The sequence below is a fragment of the Gavialis gangeticus genome, unplaced genomic scaffold (genome assembly GCF_001723915.1).
Source record: "Gavialis gangeticus isolate Ggan-Ray unplaced genomic scaffold, GavGan_comp1, whole genome shotgun sequence".
NCBI classification, from domain to species: Eukaryota; Metazoa; Chordata; order Crocodylia; family Gavialidae; genus Gavialis; species Gavialis gangeticus.
The window spans coordinates 9,723,896-9,741,744 of NW_017729012.1; the positions used below are offsets into that span (position 1 = coordinate 9,723,896).

Below are 17,849 nucleotides of genomic sequence, written 5' to 3' on the forward strand. Positions count from 1 at the left end.
CCCATAATTCTCTCTCTGGAGCATTTTGAGAACTAACGATTAAGAATTGTTCAAAGAGAATACACATTTGCAGGGTCAGGCTTTGATAGCAGTTACTTTGTAGCCTCATAATATCCTGTTTTCTCTCATTCTTAACTTTCTCAGAAATTACCCAAGAATGACAGGTTTCAGCACAAAGATCAACTATTTTGGGGTTGCTTGAACCAAATCCGATGAGCCATTTTGAGCTGTCAAAGCAGGGAGAAGTATCGCAGTCTATTTTGGAACGAGCCTTGCAGAATCATTTTCTTGCCTAAATCACTCGCAGCACAGGGCTGAAGAACATACCCCTTTTCTTTGTAGCCATCTTCTCAGCCTTTATTTATAGTACCACGGGAACTCTAGCCATAGACCCCACTGCCAAAACAAAAGTAGTCCCTGTTGCAAAGAGAAAACAACCTGAGGCAAGTGGCACTATCTGGGTATATTCAGATGGGGAGTGTAGAGAAACTGAGACAATTCTGATCATCATACTTGGCACTAGTGTCACCACCAGTGGCCAGACTGTTATGTTTCTTAGACAAAGCACAGCAAAGGAGCCTTGTGTGCAGGGATTTGGAGGAGGATAATGAGATGTTACAGATGTTTATGGGCAGCTCCTCCCAAGACTAAGGGGCAGGCTGAGAGGAAGCATAAAAACACTTATCTGTAAGTTGAGCAAGGAGATGATGTTGGTGGGCATCACTGGCTCTTCAGCAGTTGGTGCTGACCTCTCATTCCTGCATGTGAGAAGATAGACTATGAAGGGCCTCCAGGGCAGAGACAAGGAACCTACATATGAAGCAGTAGAATAGGGAGGCAGTAGAGGCATTCAAAGAGATTGGTATGTCAAAGTGAGCAGCTGTTTGATTAATCAAGAGGGGAGATGATGAAAACCTGGATGATGGTGAAAGAATATGGGCTTTCCTGACCATTCACACAGTCAGGAGATGCTATGCAAAAAGAATCTGCATGGCTGAAGCCTGGACTGAATGTAACCATCTAGACAAGACAGATCCAAAGATGACATCCAGGTACAGGCCTGACAGCCAGCATGGTGGTGATATTGTCCAGTGACAGAAAAAGATGGAGAAGGGAAGAATTAAAAGTCTGTTATAGTGGCAGAGAAGGTGAAGAGAGTGATAGGCAGAGAAGGGACAGGCCATGATGTTGTTTCTTGTCTTTTTTTTTTTCCTGGAAGAAAGGGAGACGTCATGGGTAGAACCCTTTGATATTCCTACCCCAACCAGCTGCACCTTCTCTTGCCATAGTGCACAGCCACTGTTTTTATTTTGTTGCCGCTTTTTCTCTGGTTTGTCTGCATATAGTCTGGTCCTGTCTTGATCTCTTCCCCTTTCCTCCACCACCCCCATCCCATTCTTATATACCTTCCCTAGTTCTACCTCCATACCTTTTGGTTCTTCTCTATTCAGACTCTTACCTGTTTCCACCCTTTTCTTACTAGCAAGCTCAGTCCCTTTTAAACACTGACCTCCTCACCAATGTCACCCTAATCCAATTCCATCCTAAACTTCCTTTAGTATGGCTTCTGCTCCTTGTACTCCTTGAAATCACTCTTATTAACATTCCCAACCTCTTCCCAAAAGCTTACATCCTTGTTTCTTCTTTCCTGTGTCCTGTCTCCCAGAGACCTTGATTCCCTTTGTGATAGTTTCCAATCCCCCTCCCCTTTTTTTCGATGACAGTTTCTCTTTCTTTCATTTTTTGCTATTTTCACGAATAAGCAGCTTGTTTAATTTTGGGGAGTTACATTTCTTCAAGGAAAGAAAACAGCTTTTCAGAGTTGCTTTTAGTAGTTTTAGTTGCTGGTGGTACAATATTCTAATTAGAAAGCATTGGAGAGAGCTGAGGAGGATATTCACTGCTCTTTTTTTTTCCCCTGCATCTCTACCACTCTCACCCAGAGGTGCAGATTCCACCTGTCACCGCCCCCACATCTCTGCACATCGTTGCTCAAGCATTATACACTCAAACTGTCTGAAATTTTTTGCACCTACTTTTCTGTTCATTTCCAGTTTTCTCTTCTCCTGCCTTAAAACAAAGAATAACTTGTTAAAAATGTGTTAGTTAACTTACTAATATTATTGATAGCTTTCAAAATTCCTATCTTCTCCACTATTTGTATTTTCACACTTGTTCACTCAGCTGGCGCACTGAATGTAGTAGACTCTTGAGTTCTCCTTGACTGGCAGTTTCACTTTCATGCTGTCACATTACCTAGTGTATTGCAAAGAGTGGTGCAGCCTTCCTGTTGCCAAAACTGCTACTGATTTTATTTTTTTAATACGTTAAAATACAAAAGTCCTCATTTTTTGTGTGTTGTTTTTGACAAGAGTTGTTGCATTTGTTTTAGAGTGTTTTAGTTCCAAAACCCAAACTTCAGGCCAAGTTGACTGGAAAGTGTCCTTGAATTCAGCTGAATATGTTAGTAAATATCTGCATGTCAGGATATATAGATAAGAAATATTGAAAGCTGTCTCTGAAAGTGACCTCATGTGTGTCCATTAGTGTAGGGTGTTTAATTACACATCATTTAACTTTTTCTGCTATGTTAAATATTTGTATTGTAGCCGTTGATCTACTCTTGTACATTATACTTCATTTACAGAAACGTACACTTGTGCACATCTTCAGTTGATTTGACTAGTGCTGCAGTGAACAACAGACTAGCCAAAGAAATAAAAACGCGTTTTCTACTGTTGGGGCTTCTGGGCCCAGCTTGACAATACTGGCCTGGCATGAAACCGACGGCTGTGTTTGCTGCATGCTTATTCTTAATTGTTCAGTACGTTTCAAAGTACTCTGGCTTAAGGGACAAAACAGGAATGTTGGAAACTTACTTTTAGTTTAGGACATTTGGTTTAGGACAGCCATGTCTTAGTCTCCTTGCTTGGTATAAGGCTCAGTATAGCGTCGTAAAGATGCAACACTACCAGTTGCATGGGATTTTTCTGGTTTTTGTCTTTGAGAAGGATGCTTTTGTGCTTAGGGAAGTTGGTGTCAAGACTCACTTGAATAAGAAAGTGGAGAACAGTTCCTAGCTATTTAAATAGTTCTTGAAGAAGCAGAATTGAATTCCTACACCTTATCCTAAGGCTATTTATGAGCAATTGTGTGTCTGATTGTAGACCGTATTATAGTTACAACATCTCTAACGTCTATGTATGCGACTTTTTTTTTCAAAGTAAAATTCTCCTAATGCCATTGGTAAATAGTAAAATGATGTGTTCTCACATTATAATCCTCCCAGCTGTGTGTAGCCATTGCTGACACCTATGTTTTGAGCCCATTTTAAGACAAGCTAACATTTTTCAAACTAGAGCAACCTATTAAATAAAACATAGGGAAAAACCTTTTACTAGTAATGGTTCTTTTGCTTAGATAACTGGCTATAATGTATTGGGAGTACATCTGGTACTTTATTACCTATCAGTGATCTTTTTTTCTTTTCTTTAGGCCGTTTCCTAGAAACATGATTGCTTGCTGGTCTTGATCTCACAGCTTTGTGTGAAGACTTCTTCTCTGATAATGTCAAGTTCGGGCTATCCTCCTAACCAAGGAGCATTCAGCACAGAACAGAGTCGTTACCCTACGCACTCTGTCCAGTACACCTTCCCTAGCACCCGACATCAGCAGGTAAGGAGCAGATGATATTACGTGAACCATTAATTCGTGTAACTTAGTTATTCCATTACGTGTTAGCAACTCAGTTATTCCATTTGTCAGGTGTGTGTTTCTACCAGTTTAATCTAGGTCAAGGATGTTTAAAAAACAATGCAGTTTCTAAGTATTGGACCCAATTAAAACTAATGGGGGAAATGTACAGTTATGCCATGGCGCAAAAGCTAACATTGCTACTCTGAATAAAAAGTGGCATGTGGTATATTAATAGTTGCCTACCCAATCTGTGAAAAATGTTAAAGCACCCTAAGAAAAATGTTTTTGGTGTCTGTTATGCAGTACTTCCTGTTTTCATCTCTGTAAATCCCTTCAAAAAAGAAGAATCTTATCAGTTTCAGTATCTAGTTTGTCTGTCTTAGAAAGTGTGGAATAGTAGTATAATATATTTTACATGAAAGAGTCCTCTCCAAGATAGGACAGTCTCTTCAGTCTCACTTCCTCTAGTTTTATTTTTAAAGTGTAAAGCTCAAGCATAAATATGTGTAAATCAGCCTGGAGCGATAGAGGAAATGTTTGGCCACTGAGCAAAGTGGCTGCCAAAGTTAGTTGAATAAATAGTGGGTTTAAAAGTTTTTTTTGCTGAAAACGTTTGATTTTTAGGAACTGCGTGTATCTTCGGCTTGCTGGCTTGACTTTTTTTGGAAGACAATCAAGAAGATTTGTATGTTTCCTTTTGAATAAGTAACACATGCTCCAGTGGGAAAACTAATATAAATGTTCTCTCTTGGCAATGGGTTTTTATCTTAACTTGAATGAGTTTATCATGGGATTGTGTATTCCAAATTCTTTTCTTTTGTTTGTTCTTTCATCTAATAACGTTTGATCATTGGACCAGATGTAGCCAGTGCACTGAATGGTGTGCATTGTCAAATACTGACAGAACAGTGCTTACAAGCACCACCAAAACTCAGCCTATGTTATGGCAGGAGTGTGTTCTGTTGTGCTTTTGACAGGATGCAAGAGAGTTTATCATTGCCCAGCTCCTCCTTCTGTGAAGAACCCAGTGTGGCTTCAGTGCACTTGTGAGCAAGGGGAAAACATGGGTTTACAGTACATCTTCACCACCTATTGTGTCAGGGTGGCAGGGACCAGGGTGGCCATCAAAGAGAGCTTTGACTCTTGTAAGCCATAACCAAAGCTGCTGTTCATTGTCTTGATTTGCTGGCACAGATCACCTGAAAGGATTTCACTTGGATCCTTTGATCCTATCCTTACTCATCACTGTTAAGCTTCTGCTCTGCCCTGGAGCTTCCCCAGTGCAAGGTAAACTGTGCAGGATTGCCAGCTTAGAATTCCCCTGGTTTAGCAAAACCCTTGGCTGCTGCATTAAGGTAGCTTTGGGTCCCTTGGCCATTGTAGCGCTGCAAAGGAACTCGAGAATAATTGAGGTTCGTCCTATTATGCTTTTTAGATTACCAGTGGTGAGGAGGATGCATCCTGCGGCTAATGTCCTCTTTCATGGCTTGTTACAAGTGGTTTAGCGTGTCAAGCATTAGTTCTGCTTCCATGTTTTCTTAAAGAATTGGAATCTGTAAATTAAAATAAATACGTTATTGTTTGGTTTACTATTTTAGGCCCTTCCTCCTTAGGTTATAAACTTTGGGTCAAGGATTCTCTCATCTTGTTCTGTACAGCATAAGTTTAATCTGTAAGATAAACCTACTGTCTATAGTGGTGGTGTCCTTGAGCACATTGAGTTCCTTTGGGTGGACTGTCCCATAGACCAGAAGGAGCCCCGGTGGGCTTATTGACACTGTCATCAGCCTGCCCTATTGCTGCACAGAGGCAGTGTGTATACTGTTTCAGGTTTAGGAGGAGGTAGTCTGCCCTGTGCAGTGCATTCAAGGTCATCACCATTAGGGCCCGTAAGTTTATCACGTAGATGTAGTCTTAGAGATGCTACTGTAGGAAGTCTTGAGGCACAAAAAAAGCACATATATGTGCTGTCAGTTCTGAGGGGTGTTTTATTGCGTATCCCATGCTGTTGTGCTGGTTAGGAACGTCTAGTGACATATTGGACATTTAAGCAAATGTATAGGCTTGCTGAGATGTAAAGAATTGATGCCTACACAGTCAGATGGATTGCAGATTGGCTGAAGGGTCATACTCAGAGGGTGGTGGTGGACGGATCATGTTCAACCTGGGGAGAAGTGGGCAGCGGAGTCCCCCAGAGCTCGGTCCTCGGGCCCACGCTGTTCAATGTCTTTATCAGCAGTTTGGACGACGGGGTGAAATGCAACCTGTTCAGATTTGCTGGTGATACAAAAATCTGGGGTGAGGTGAGCACGCTAGTAGGGAGGGAAAGACTGCAGCAAGACCTGGATAGGTTGCAGGGGTGGGCTAACAAACGCAGGATGCGTTTCAATACTGACAAGTGCAGGGTGCTGCACTTGGGCAGTAGTAACCAGCAGCACACTTATAAGATGGGAAACTGCCTTCTTGAGAGCACGGAGGCAGAAAGGGATCTTGGAGTCGTTATTGACTCCGAGATGAACATGGGCCGACAATGCAACGTCACGGTTGGCAGGGCTAACCAGACCTTGTCCTGCATCCACAGGTGCATCTCAAGTAGGGCCAGGGAGGTGATCCTCCCCCTCTACGCGACACTGGTCAGGCCACAGCTGGAGTACTGCATCCAGTTCTGTGCGCCCCACTTCAGGAGGGATGTGGACAACATGGAGAGGGTCCAGAGGAGGGTCACCCACATGATCCGGGGACAACAGGGCAGACCCTACAATGAGAGACTGTGGGACCTGAACCTGTTCAGCCTTCACAAGAGAAGGCTGAGGGGGGACCTGGTGACCATCTATAAACTCACTAGGGGGGACCAGAAGGGTTTGGGGGAGACACTGTTTCCCCTAGTGCCCCCTGGCATAACAAGGAATAATGGACACAAATGATTGGAGAGTAGGGTTAGATTAGACATCTGCAAGAACTACTTCACAGTCAGGGCGGCTAGAATCTGGAACCAACTTCCAAGGGAGGTGGTGCTGGCTCCTACCCTGGGGGTCTTTAAGAGGAGGCTTGATGCCTACCTGGCTGGAGTCATCTGAGCCCAGTTTTTCTCCTGCCCAGGCAGGGGGTTGGACTTGAAGAGCTACAAGGTCCCTTCCAACCCTATTTCTATGATTCTGTGAATTACACGGTTATATTTTTTCTTTCTTGTTTTTTCTTTTTCTTTTATTTAATGCCTTTGGAGTCCCCTTTTGTCAGAGGATCTACAGAAGGAGGGAAGCAGTTTGGTAACTGGGCGGTTTAATGCCACATGCCCATCAGTGCTGATGCTAGTTTGAAGAGCATCCTGTATTACGCTATAGTATAAGATGATAACATTTTTCCTTCTCGTTGTATTCAATCATATTTGGAAAAAATTTTATGCATCTGGAGAATGCATGTATTGTACTCTCAGTTTAGCACCTTTGCAATTGTTTCCTATGTATTTCTAGCAACTAATTTCTTGAACTACTGGTGCCAGGGACTCATGTTGTACCATTTGGAAGCTGGGATCTCAGGCTTTCAGGTGGTACAGAGCTTTTAGTTCTTGTAATCTCTGATCTTACATCAGTGTCAGACTTTGGTTAACAATGCTTTTTTGGCTCTGGTCCATGACAAAGTATGTCAAGCCCTGAGCCTCAAAGTAGTGCAATTTAGTACCTGTGTTTTCCTGCCAACATATAGATACAATCTGTTTTTTTCCCGCCAGACATGTCTGGAGTACAGACCTTCACACAGAGTGGAGACACAAATTTTGTTTCCCTTCTGTTGTGCCTCTGCTTCAGACAGACCCCTTCCCTCCCTTTCTCTGGGCAGTGCCTTGTCAGATGTGATGGCATGCCCCAAATATCTTTGAATTTCTATAACTATTGTAGGAACAATTTTTGCAGTGAATCTTCAATAACCTATTACTTGGGTAAATGGAAAAACTGCCATTTTAAGACTGTAGCTGTTGGTTTGTAGCAAGGTTTTTAAGAATAATTCAGAAACCATGATTCCTTTAGCACTTTTTAGTGTTCTTGGCTCAGTTTTTGATGTCTTTGAATGTTCATTCTTGCTGAAGTGTCACAATTATTTTTGTGAGTAGGAGTTTGCAGTTCCTGATTATCGTTCTTCTCATCTGGAAGTCAGTCAGGCAACTCAGCTTTTGCAACAGCAACAGCAGCAGCAGCAGCTTCGGCGACGGCCTTCCTTGCTTTCAGAATTTCACCCGGGCTCTGACAGGTGAGGGCATCCTGTCTTTAAAATGTTTAAAGATAAAAGGTATTGGTAGCAAGCTAAACGAGACTTTTGTATAAATTGTGTATTTATAACTAAAAAGTTGCAACAACTTTTGCTTGAGAACTTGGTCTTATGCTTAGTGTTCTCCATTAATTAGGTGTTGATCTGCTATGTTGTTTGACATCCTGATATGCCACTCGTTTAAATGAAGTAGGCCTAATTCTCAAGCCCTTTGGCTCAAATGAGATGTTTCGTTCACAGACAGGAAATGATGGTTGTGCTTCACTTTCCCTGTACCTCCCTCAACAATGCTTTCTCAGCAAGCAACTGAGAACCCAAGGGCATATTACAAACTAGTATTGTAAGAATATTCTGGGCAAAAGTGTGTAAGTTTTTGTTTCCCTGAGCTACACGGGTGAGGGGGCTTATGCAGCAGTATTTCAGTATTGTTTTTTTACGTTTCCTAGATTCCTCTGGAATAAAATTCATAAACCTGAATATGTAACTGAGTATTTTTCTGTCAAGGAAAGAAGCATCCAAGTGTGGTGCAAGAATACGAGCTAATTGCATTGTCTGTGGGGTGGGGTGGGGAGAATAAAAGGAATTTGTCATTTGATCTTCTTGGAAGTCACTTTACTGTCCATTTGGAATTGGTTGCTTTTGGAACAATTTTACCAGTTTTTTTTTTTTAATGCCAGTTCTGCCTGCATATAAGTAGAGATGGCTTCTTTTGGTTTGACTGGTTTAACTGTGGACAAGTAGAGTTGAGAATTATAGCTTGTTGTTGCCATGAATTTGTCTTGCCAAGTCAGAGAAGTTGGTATAATTTAATTTTTTGTTCACTCACAGGTATAATTACATTCTGATGTACAGATTTATGCATGTGCTACTGCTTGTAGTGAGATAAAACTGCTTTTCTGTCTTGGTTATATACTAAATTTCAAACCCAGTGCCATACCTGATTGCTCATTCTGGTCACAGTGTAGTGAGGGAGCCACCGCTCATCATTATTCTGGTGATAAATACTATGTAAATATTTCTCTGGCTCTGGCTGCTAGTTAGAGTATTCCCAGAAATAAGTGCATAATTGTGGGTAAAGGATTAACCTGTTGTCTTCGTTTTTCATCTTCCTGAAGATGTCAGTTGGATTCAGTTAATGTTACCCCAAAAAAGAGTGGCTGTAAGGCCTTTTGAAAACCCTATATCAGGTAACAGAAGTACAAACGCTGATCTGAAATTGTGCAAAGCTCATTTGCTAGTCTTGGCAAAGTACAGGAACTGACATCTCTTCTGTAAAATACCCTGAATAGGTGATAAAGCATGAGAGACACCTTTTTTGAGAACTGGTGCAAAGCATCTAATGAAGCTACTCTTTTACTTCAGAAAATGAACAGGAGTCATCTCCAAATAACTTTCAACTCCATAGCAGAAATGCTAGAGTGTTTGTCACAACTGAATTAGAGAGGGAGTGTTGAAGCAAGTTGCCAAGTAATCTTTGTTTGCTTTCATCTATATCTGAAACTTTTTCAACAGGTAAAAATGGACTAATTGAAGTGCTGTGCCTTTCCATCGTTCTTATGCAATGCAAGATTAAACTAACCAATCTGAATTTTGTTCTGCTTTGCACCAAACCTTTCTTTTAAACACACTTCTAGCAGTGGCATAAAATTCTGTTACTACTTTAGTGTGATGGGAATCTATTTTAAATTGTCCTTTTGTAGGTTGAAATGAACTTGGTTATAGATAGTTTTCTAAATAAAAATCTTACGCTCTCAGGGGTATAGGTATATTTTATTTTATAAAATAAAATCTTATGGTCTAGAATTACACATCTAAAACTTTTGTCTCCTCGCCATTTAAGCTTTGAAATATTAAGTGATTTAGTAAAGGGTGATGAATTAAACTGAGCACCAGATAGGGTTCTCTTGGATAGTAAGTGCATTTAAAAAATCTTCCATATTTTAGGCCTCAAGAAAGGAGAACTGGATATGAGCAGCAGTTTCATCCAGGTCCATCACAGACAGATCATGATTCTTTGGACACTAAGCGTCCACGTCTTGAACAAGTTTCTGATTCCCATTTTCAGCGTGTCAGTACTGCTGCTGTCCTACCTTTAGTACATCCTCTGCAGGAGGGATTGCGCTCTTCAGATATTAAGAAGGTAAGATGATTTTTATTGTCATACTGAAGGCATGGTCTAACGGCTTAAAATTCAGTTGGATGGCCGTTTTTATTTCACAGATTACTGTGGTGAATAAAATAGTATTCAAATTGAGTTGTCAAGAAGGTGAACAGTTTGCAATCAACATTTGGCATATTGACTGTTCAGTATGTGGTACCTGGTTGTTTTAACACACACAGCTTGCAAGTTAAGGGTAGAATTATTGCTAGTCATGTGTTTTGAAGATGAGGAAAAAGGCATTTTGTTCAGTTACATAATATGCTTGCAGGTTCACTGTTTCTAGTGTAGAGTTGTAGAACATGTAACTTAAACCAGTCTTTTAAGTTTTCAAGAACTATGGTCTAGATTCTTTACTATTTTCTACCACTGGGTCTTGACAGAGAAAGCCACTCAAACCTCACCTGGAAGTTGCTGAGTACCCTTATTTCCACTCATTTAAATGGGACTGCAGAGAATTTTGTACATACCAGAATTACACTCCAAGCTTTCAAGCAGTTTCTTTAAATTTTTCTTTACAAACCTTCAAAATGCATGTTTGCACATGATTTCTGAATGAGCTGAGTTCCCAGTTTGTTTAATGGAATGTGCCAGGTGCTTATCATTTAAAAAAAACCAAGGCTTTATTTGTGGTGCCTCTGTATGTATTGTTTCAACAGGTAAAAGGCACCAGATTTCTAAAATCAGTACATTTTTATATTGCCTTATTTATTCTGCTTTTCACAATCTTTGTACAGCTTATATGTGTGAAGTAAAGTTAGGAAATCATGTCAGTATGTGATTTCTTAATAACTTGCTCTGCTGCATTGTAAAGATAAGATCAAAGTGGGATTGGAAGAATCAAGCAGATGCATGCAGTGTAATGTTTTCACTTAAATGTGAATTTCTTTTATCTAAGTATTATACTGACATGCACCTTCTCAGTTGTACACAATTTAAAAGTACCTTGAAGGAAAATCGAACTAAAGCACGTAATTTGTTTAATTGAGACTGGCTTGAATGAGGGATGCATTTTCCAAATTAGTCATGGCTACATTCAGGTTTTCATCATATTTCACTTCAAAGGTTTACTCAAATGTTCAATGCATGCAAAATTGAAGATAGGCCCTAACATAGTGTTGCTGGAATGTAAACAGTGGCTGCATTTTTAGGATGTATTTTAACAGGGTAACTTCCTGATCTTTTCCCATTAATTCAGGGTTGAGTGAAATTCAAGGCAACTATTACTGTTTAATAATTTGGGTATACGTTTTCAGTTTCTCATTTGCTAGCTGACCATCAAGTAAAAATTACAGACTCATCAGGGGAGATCAACAGCAAATAGGTAGAGCTCTTTTCTCCCCAGCACCATCTGGGGTGACAAGGAACAATGGTAATAAGCTGATGGAGAATAGGTTTAGGTTAGAGATCAGAAGGCAATATTTTACAGTTAAGGTGGCCAAAATCTGGAACCAACTTCCCAGGGAAGTGGTCCTCGCCACTACCTTGGGCAAATTCAAGAGGAGGTTGGATGATCACCTGTCTGGGGTCTTGTGAACACAGCATTCATTCCTGCCTGTGGCAGGGGGGCAGGCTAGATGATCTGTTCAGGTCCCTCCTGACCCTAGCTACTATGAAAAATACCCAGAATGGAATATTGTCAGAACTGTAGGCATTTGTTTAGATCTATCACAGTGTTAGTGATGTACAAGGCAGTACTACATACAGTTGAAAGATCTGGTTAAGTTACAGTTTGAGAACTACCAATACTTTAGCTGTATACTACCACATGTGAAGATAAGTCCATGCAGCTGACTTTTTATCAATTATTTTATTTTAGGAACCAGCTTTTGGAGGCAAGCATGAAGGGCCATCCTCTCCCATTCCTGGTCAGCCATGTGGAGAGGACCAGAATGCTTCACCTTCAAAACTGTCGAAGGAAGAGCTTATACAGAGCATGGATCGTGTAGATCGAGAAATTGCAAAGGTGGAACAGCAGATCCTTAAACTGAAGAAGAAGCAAGTAAGCAAGCACCTGAATACCAATTACAATTACTGTTTCTTTCTTTGTTGGCAAAGGGCAACATTAAAATAAGATACAAAGTAAATGAACCAAACACTTTTTTTAAAATGTATGGGCTAAACTTATGGTCTGTTAAAACCTCTGAATGGATTGAGTATAATATTCCGGTTCATAAATGCTACCCTCTTTACAAAGTCCTGGTAAAAATTATCCTGAAATGTTAAGAATAAATTACTGAAATGGAAGAATTTCAGTAGGATTTGAATCTCCAGCTCCTGTTACCACTATGTTACTTCCCCACCCCCCAGTATTGTAGTATAGTTTATCGAAGTCAGCTTTCCATTAATCACTTTGCTGTAAAGTTGTCTTGACCGATAGCAACAGAGTGAGTGAGTAAGTTTTCAAATCCAATTTTGTGTCATGGTCCTGCAAGAATTAATCAGCCTTGCACTTTAATGAGCTGGAAAACAACCTGAATTAGATCAACAAAAGAGCATGTCACTGGCCATCTTGACATGGTACTGATGTAGGTGCACTTACTTTTTGGCCACTTTCTCCCTTTCTTGTGTACAAAATGAATGACTACTGTGGTGTCACAGCTTTTTGTGAATATTCAGATAATAAGACTATTAGCAAACTCCTTGCTGAAAAAGTGCCTGTGTGACCTCTGAATTTCAATAAGCTTAAACTTTAGACTCAATCCAACTTGGTACGTGAACATGCTTCATGTGGTATTTTGTGAAGTTTTAAAAGCTGATTTTTTTCATGTAATCCTACAACATGATACGTCATACCTTGGAATGTATTTTATTCTTTTATTGTGAATTTCTGGCTTGTACAAGGGAAGGCTGTTAAAGCATAAAGATGAAGTTGCCATTGGTTTGAGTACACAGAAATACTTTGGGATGAAAGGAACACACAAGTGTAGTTGCTGTGAAAAATAAAAGCACCAATTATCTGGCCGGTTGATTCTCTCTGTGTTTTATTTTTGCCATGAAGTGTCATTTTAGAATGGGTATATTTCTGTGGAATTTTAGGATGACAGTAACTCGTAGGATAGCAAAGACGTTGGCAACCAGAATTGAAAATAATTTATTCTAGCATATTCTTGGATTTACCATATTTGGGGATTGTTGTGCTGCAAGAAAGTTTGCAAAATTTTGTGTAACTTAAGTATTTTTGGTTGAAAGTTTAAATATCAGTCATTTGAATCTGAGTTGGTTGTTTGACAGTTCAGACTTAGAAAGAGTGACTTCACTAATATTAGTGTGCACGCAGTTTTAAAAGTCTCCCATTGGCATTAAACCCTGTTCTGTCATACCTTGCAAGTTAAATAGTGAAATGACAAGCACAGCAAACTGTTGATCACATGCATATTTTATCTCTGGTGACTAATTACTGGTTAGGGTAACATGGTGCGGATGGCTGATTTTCTTTCTCTCGTCTCTTAGCAACAACTTGAAGAAGAAGCTGCTAAGCCTCCAGAGCCAGAGAGGCCTGTCTCCCCTCCTCCAGTGGAACAGAAACACCGCAGTATTGTCCAAATTATTTACGATGAAAATCGGGTAAGCTTTTTATTCGGTGTATTAATTTTTTTTAGGTTGGTTGACTGAGCATGATTATGCATCTTATCCGTTGTGCCAAAATTCATTACATCACAGTTCAGCTTTGTAAATATGTGCAGCCTTTTCACTTCTAACATTGGGCATTTTGATAATTTTTTTCAGTCAAAGTACTTTGTCATTAAAAAGGAAGTTACTGCTTGCCTGATATTTTCTTTCCTCATCTCCAAATATTTTAAACCCAGAAGGTGTCTAGAAAATAGTGTATGAAAATGAGTCTTTGACTCCTCCCCCTCTTCACCAGATTTGTGCTTTGATATGGTTTTAGTGCCTCAGGGAATTTGATCTGAATTCCCTCTAATCACAAATCCTGGCAGGGCTGACTGACAGTTTCTCATTTAAATTTGTAGGTGAGTAAATCTGGGTGTGTCGTGTGGTCTTTATGCTTTTTATATAAAATCTGAGTTCTGACACGTCATGGTTTGGGAGAGTAGATGAATGTAAGAATGAAATATTGGGGCCAACTTCAAGAGATACTTGTGTTGTGTAAGTGGCTAATAAGGTACAGGAGTTGAGAAATGCCCTTTTTGTACCAGCTGTGGTTCCCTGGGCCCCAAACTTCCTGGACATCTCAGAGTCCATTTTCACCCTACCGTAGTTCTGTGGTTAATTGATTGTGGGGAGGGGGGTGCCTGAAGGTTTCTTCTTGCTTGGGGTAGTTATTTGGGTAAATAATTAATGTGGTCAATAGTGCTTGACATTTCCTCAATGCACCAAGTCCCATGAAGCAGCACGCACAAAACTTAATGACTCTGAATACATGTAGTGAATAACTTAATTGGCTGTTCTGGTTATCAGCCAGAGATTTTTAAATAGATTCATTTTGGCCACTGATGACCACATGCTGAGGTTGCTTTGGACCGCTCTGCCTTCTGTGTCAGTCAACAGACAGGGAAAGCCTTTTTGCCGTATGGTTGAGGGCGTAACATCATGATCGAGCAGTTAGTTAATCACCTTTGCTGCGTCTTCTTTTGCCTGACTTGCTCCTCGGGTTACAAAGCGGTCTCCCACGGGGAAGATGCCAAAAATGAAGCATTACTGAACTAGGTTTAAAATTACTGAGATTTGCTCAATTTTATGTTTCTCCATTATTTGTTAGTTAGGACATAATAAATTTAACAATGTCAAGTGGACTTCTGACTTCTAGAAGAAAGTTAATCTTCATTAATTTTTTCTACGAATAGCACTGATTTACACTTTGCAGAAAGGTACCTCTTATTGCTTCCTGCTTATTTCTAGGTACCTCTTCCTGTTTTGTTTAAAAAAACAAAAACCAATATAAACACAGAGTGATCAGCAAGCAAGAAACCATGACTTAAATAATCAGTTTTAATCTTGTTTCACATTTATGCTCTTTGTTTTCTGAAAAAGAGTTTGATTGTGATTGGTTTAAAATTGCTGAGACTTGGTCAACTTTGCAAGGCAGGGACTGTGTTTATTTTATGGCTTCTGCAAAGCTAAGAATATTGATGCCCGATACAAATAGTTGTGTTCTCCAGAGTACAGATACTGTGAATTTATTTCTACAACACTTGCTAAACCAATGTTGTGACTGTGTACATAATCTTTGTTTGGGTATCACTTTTTCTGCAGTTGTGCAAGAAAGTAGTTTTCTTTCACTAACTTGGTTAGAAATTGAAAGCTATGTTGAAACAAATCTTGGGGTTTTTTTTTTTTTAAAGCTCAACTCCAGTTTGATAAGATTTAGCTGAAATAACAGGGGCAAAGTTCAGTCCCAAAATGTGTTTTCAAACCACGCAAACCATTTTTACCAGGGTAATACTATAACATTTGCCTGATATATAATTACTTTCCACAGCTGTGGATTCCAAAATGTTTGTCAGTTTTCTAGGTTTAGAGTAACATGTAGAAAAGTAGTAAAGTTTAGCAGAACATTCTTTCTAAAAATAATCACTTTCTTCTTGCTTTGTGTGTGCGCTTGCTGGCATGTTTGCCCCTTGGGACCTCATGTAGACGTACCTATAGGGAGGACGTGGCTTAAAATTAATGTATTGGATAGTCTTAGCCTGTCTACCAAAGCAAGTCTTTGGAAGGATGGATAGAGATAGCAGAGTCTAATTCAGCTCTGTTTCCTTAGGAACAGGACTGTTTTTATAGCTTCATGTAATATTATAAGTGAACGTTTTGTAGTGGCTGTTCCGTAGTAAGCACTGGTAGGACAAAGTCTGTTTTGCATCTGCCTTTCTTTCCTTTGGTGTATGAGTTAATGTTGTCTTAAGCTAGCCTTTCTAAATTATGCTTCTCTGCTATGGAGGACTTTTCTCCTCTTTGGGTAAGTATGTGTAGGATTTCCTCCAGCGTGATAGCTTATTTTTTACATTTAGAAGAGGAGGGTTCCTACTCAGAGGGGCTTGCAATGTAGAGTTACCAAGTAGATTGTGTAGCCATGTACAGTGTATGCATGAGTTTGCCAGACTCACTACAGACAGGATGGCAGAAGTAGGCTGACAGACTTAAATATGGAAAGGATAGAAATTTTGCAGATGAGTTCAGGGGAAGATCTTGTGCATTTTTTGCCAGTTTGTATTTTTAATGTTTGCAACTGCTTTACCATTTATTTAGACTGTACAAACTGATCTCTTACAGAAAAAAGCAGAAGAAGCTCACAAGATTTTTGAAGGTCTTGGTCCAAAAGTTGAACTAGTAAGTCTGTCCTGCCTCTGGCTTTTTGTGTATCTGGCCCTATGCCTGTCCACTTCTGGACATCTCAAACCACAGCTGATGGGTGCATGCCTGGGGGACAATAGAGTTGCAATGCACCAGAAAATATAAAGTAGGCAGCGCTTTATAATTTTTAAAAAAAATTCCCTTTTATAATCTTGTTCTTCTGTACTCACTAGAGTGGAAACAAGTCCAATGTTTTTAATGTGTTTACCAATTTGCTTTGTAGCCACTTTACAACCAGCCGTCAGACACAAAGGTGTACCATGAAAACATCAAAACGTAAGTATTGGAATTTGTATTCTCGCCATAAAAGTCATGGAGCTAAACAGTGTTTTTTTAGAATTAAAGTTTTGTTGTTACTTCATCAGTGTTACAAAGCGAGTATTGAACTTAAAAGGACCTTTTCAATTTTGTTTATAGTTTCTAATTCATTTAATGTACTAGTTTTTGTATACAAGTCAGTGCTGCAGCAAATAGGTTGCAAACACTGTAAGAGAAGGAAATACACTTCCCTTTGGAATCAGAAAACAGAATGTTTTAGGCATTGTAAAAGATATTTTCTCCAAAACTGAACTTTAAGACCAGAGTAATTTAAAAAGACTGTCGCTTTCTTCCTTGAACATGTTTAGCAACTTCTAAAACCTTCCCTACTGGTAATAAAAAATAGGAGTTCTGTTTGTTGTACAATGCTGTTGTGCTTTCTGTGACAGGCTGTGATTGTATGCTACATTTCTCCATTATTTGTTAGTTTAGACGTACTGAATTTAGCAACATCAAGTGGACTCCTGACCTCTTCTAGAAGCAAGTTAATCTTCATTAATTTTTTGCCATCTTTCTACCCATAGCACTTATTTACACTTTGATGGAGAAAGGTACCTCATATTGTTTCCTGTTTATTTCTAGGTGCCTCTTCATGTTTTTTCTTTAACCAGACAACAACAAAACCAATATAAACACAGAGTGATCAGCAAGCAAAAACCCAGAACGTACATAATCAGTTACCCAGTACACAGGAGGATACATGATATAAACATTCAAACAACTGTCTAGCCTAGCATCCACTTACTGAAATTTTAAATTTATATATTATATGAAGAATTGATGAATGATGGCCATTTTATTGGTGGTTTGAGTTTAAACTGATTTTGGGCAGAAATTCAAATTCAGTTTAAGCAAAGCTACATTAGATGTATTGGATACATAACCTTTTTCACACTGAAACATTTTGTATTTAAAATAGTTTTATTAAAGGAAGTATCTAGTTTGTTTGTTTAATGGATTTGCTCCTGAAGGATACAACAAGATTTAGAGCATGTTATTTAGAGCTTCCCATACCTAGTTTTTATTCACAGCTTGAAGTAGGAAAACGAGCTTTCTTGTTTTTGTGGGGGGGGGGGGAGGAGGGGGGGTTCCCTCCACTCTTTGT

At 39.5% G+C, this 17,849-nt stretch overlaps 1 protein-coding gene across 4 annotated transcripts in view; it reads left to right on the top strand.

Moving 5' to 3' along the window:
• NCOR1 (nuclear receptor corepressor 1) overlaps positions 1-17,849 on the top strand; it is a 104,681-nt gene that overhangs the window by 16,175 nt on the left and 70,657 nt on the right. For all 4 annotated transcript variants that reach the window (XM_019511208.1, XM_019511209.1, XM_019511210.1 and 1 more), the window contains exons 2-8: positions 3,496-3,675; positions 7,802-7,938; positions 9,901-10,096; positions 11,934-12,116; positions 13,568-13,681; positions 16,346-16,402; positions 16,650-16,702. In XM_019511208.1, coding sequence (XP_019366753.1) covers positions 3,568-3,675; positions 7,802-7,938; positions 9,901-10,096; positions 11,934-12,116; positions 13,568-13,681; positions 16,346-16,402; positions 16,650-16,702 — 848 coding nt within the window. In that variant the 5' untranslated portion in view covers positions 3,496-3,567. The remainder of the gene's footprint in view (positions 1-3,495; positions 3,676-7,801; positions 7,939-9,900; positions 10,097-11,933; positions 12,117-13,567; positions 13,682-16,345; positions 16,403-16,649; positions 16,703-17,849) is intronic.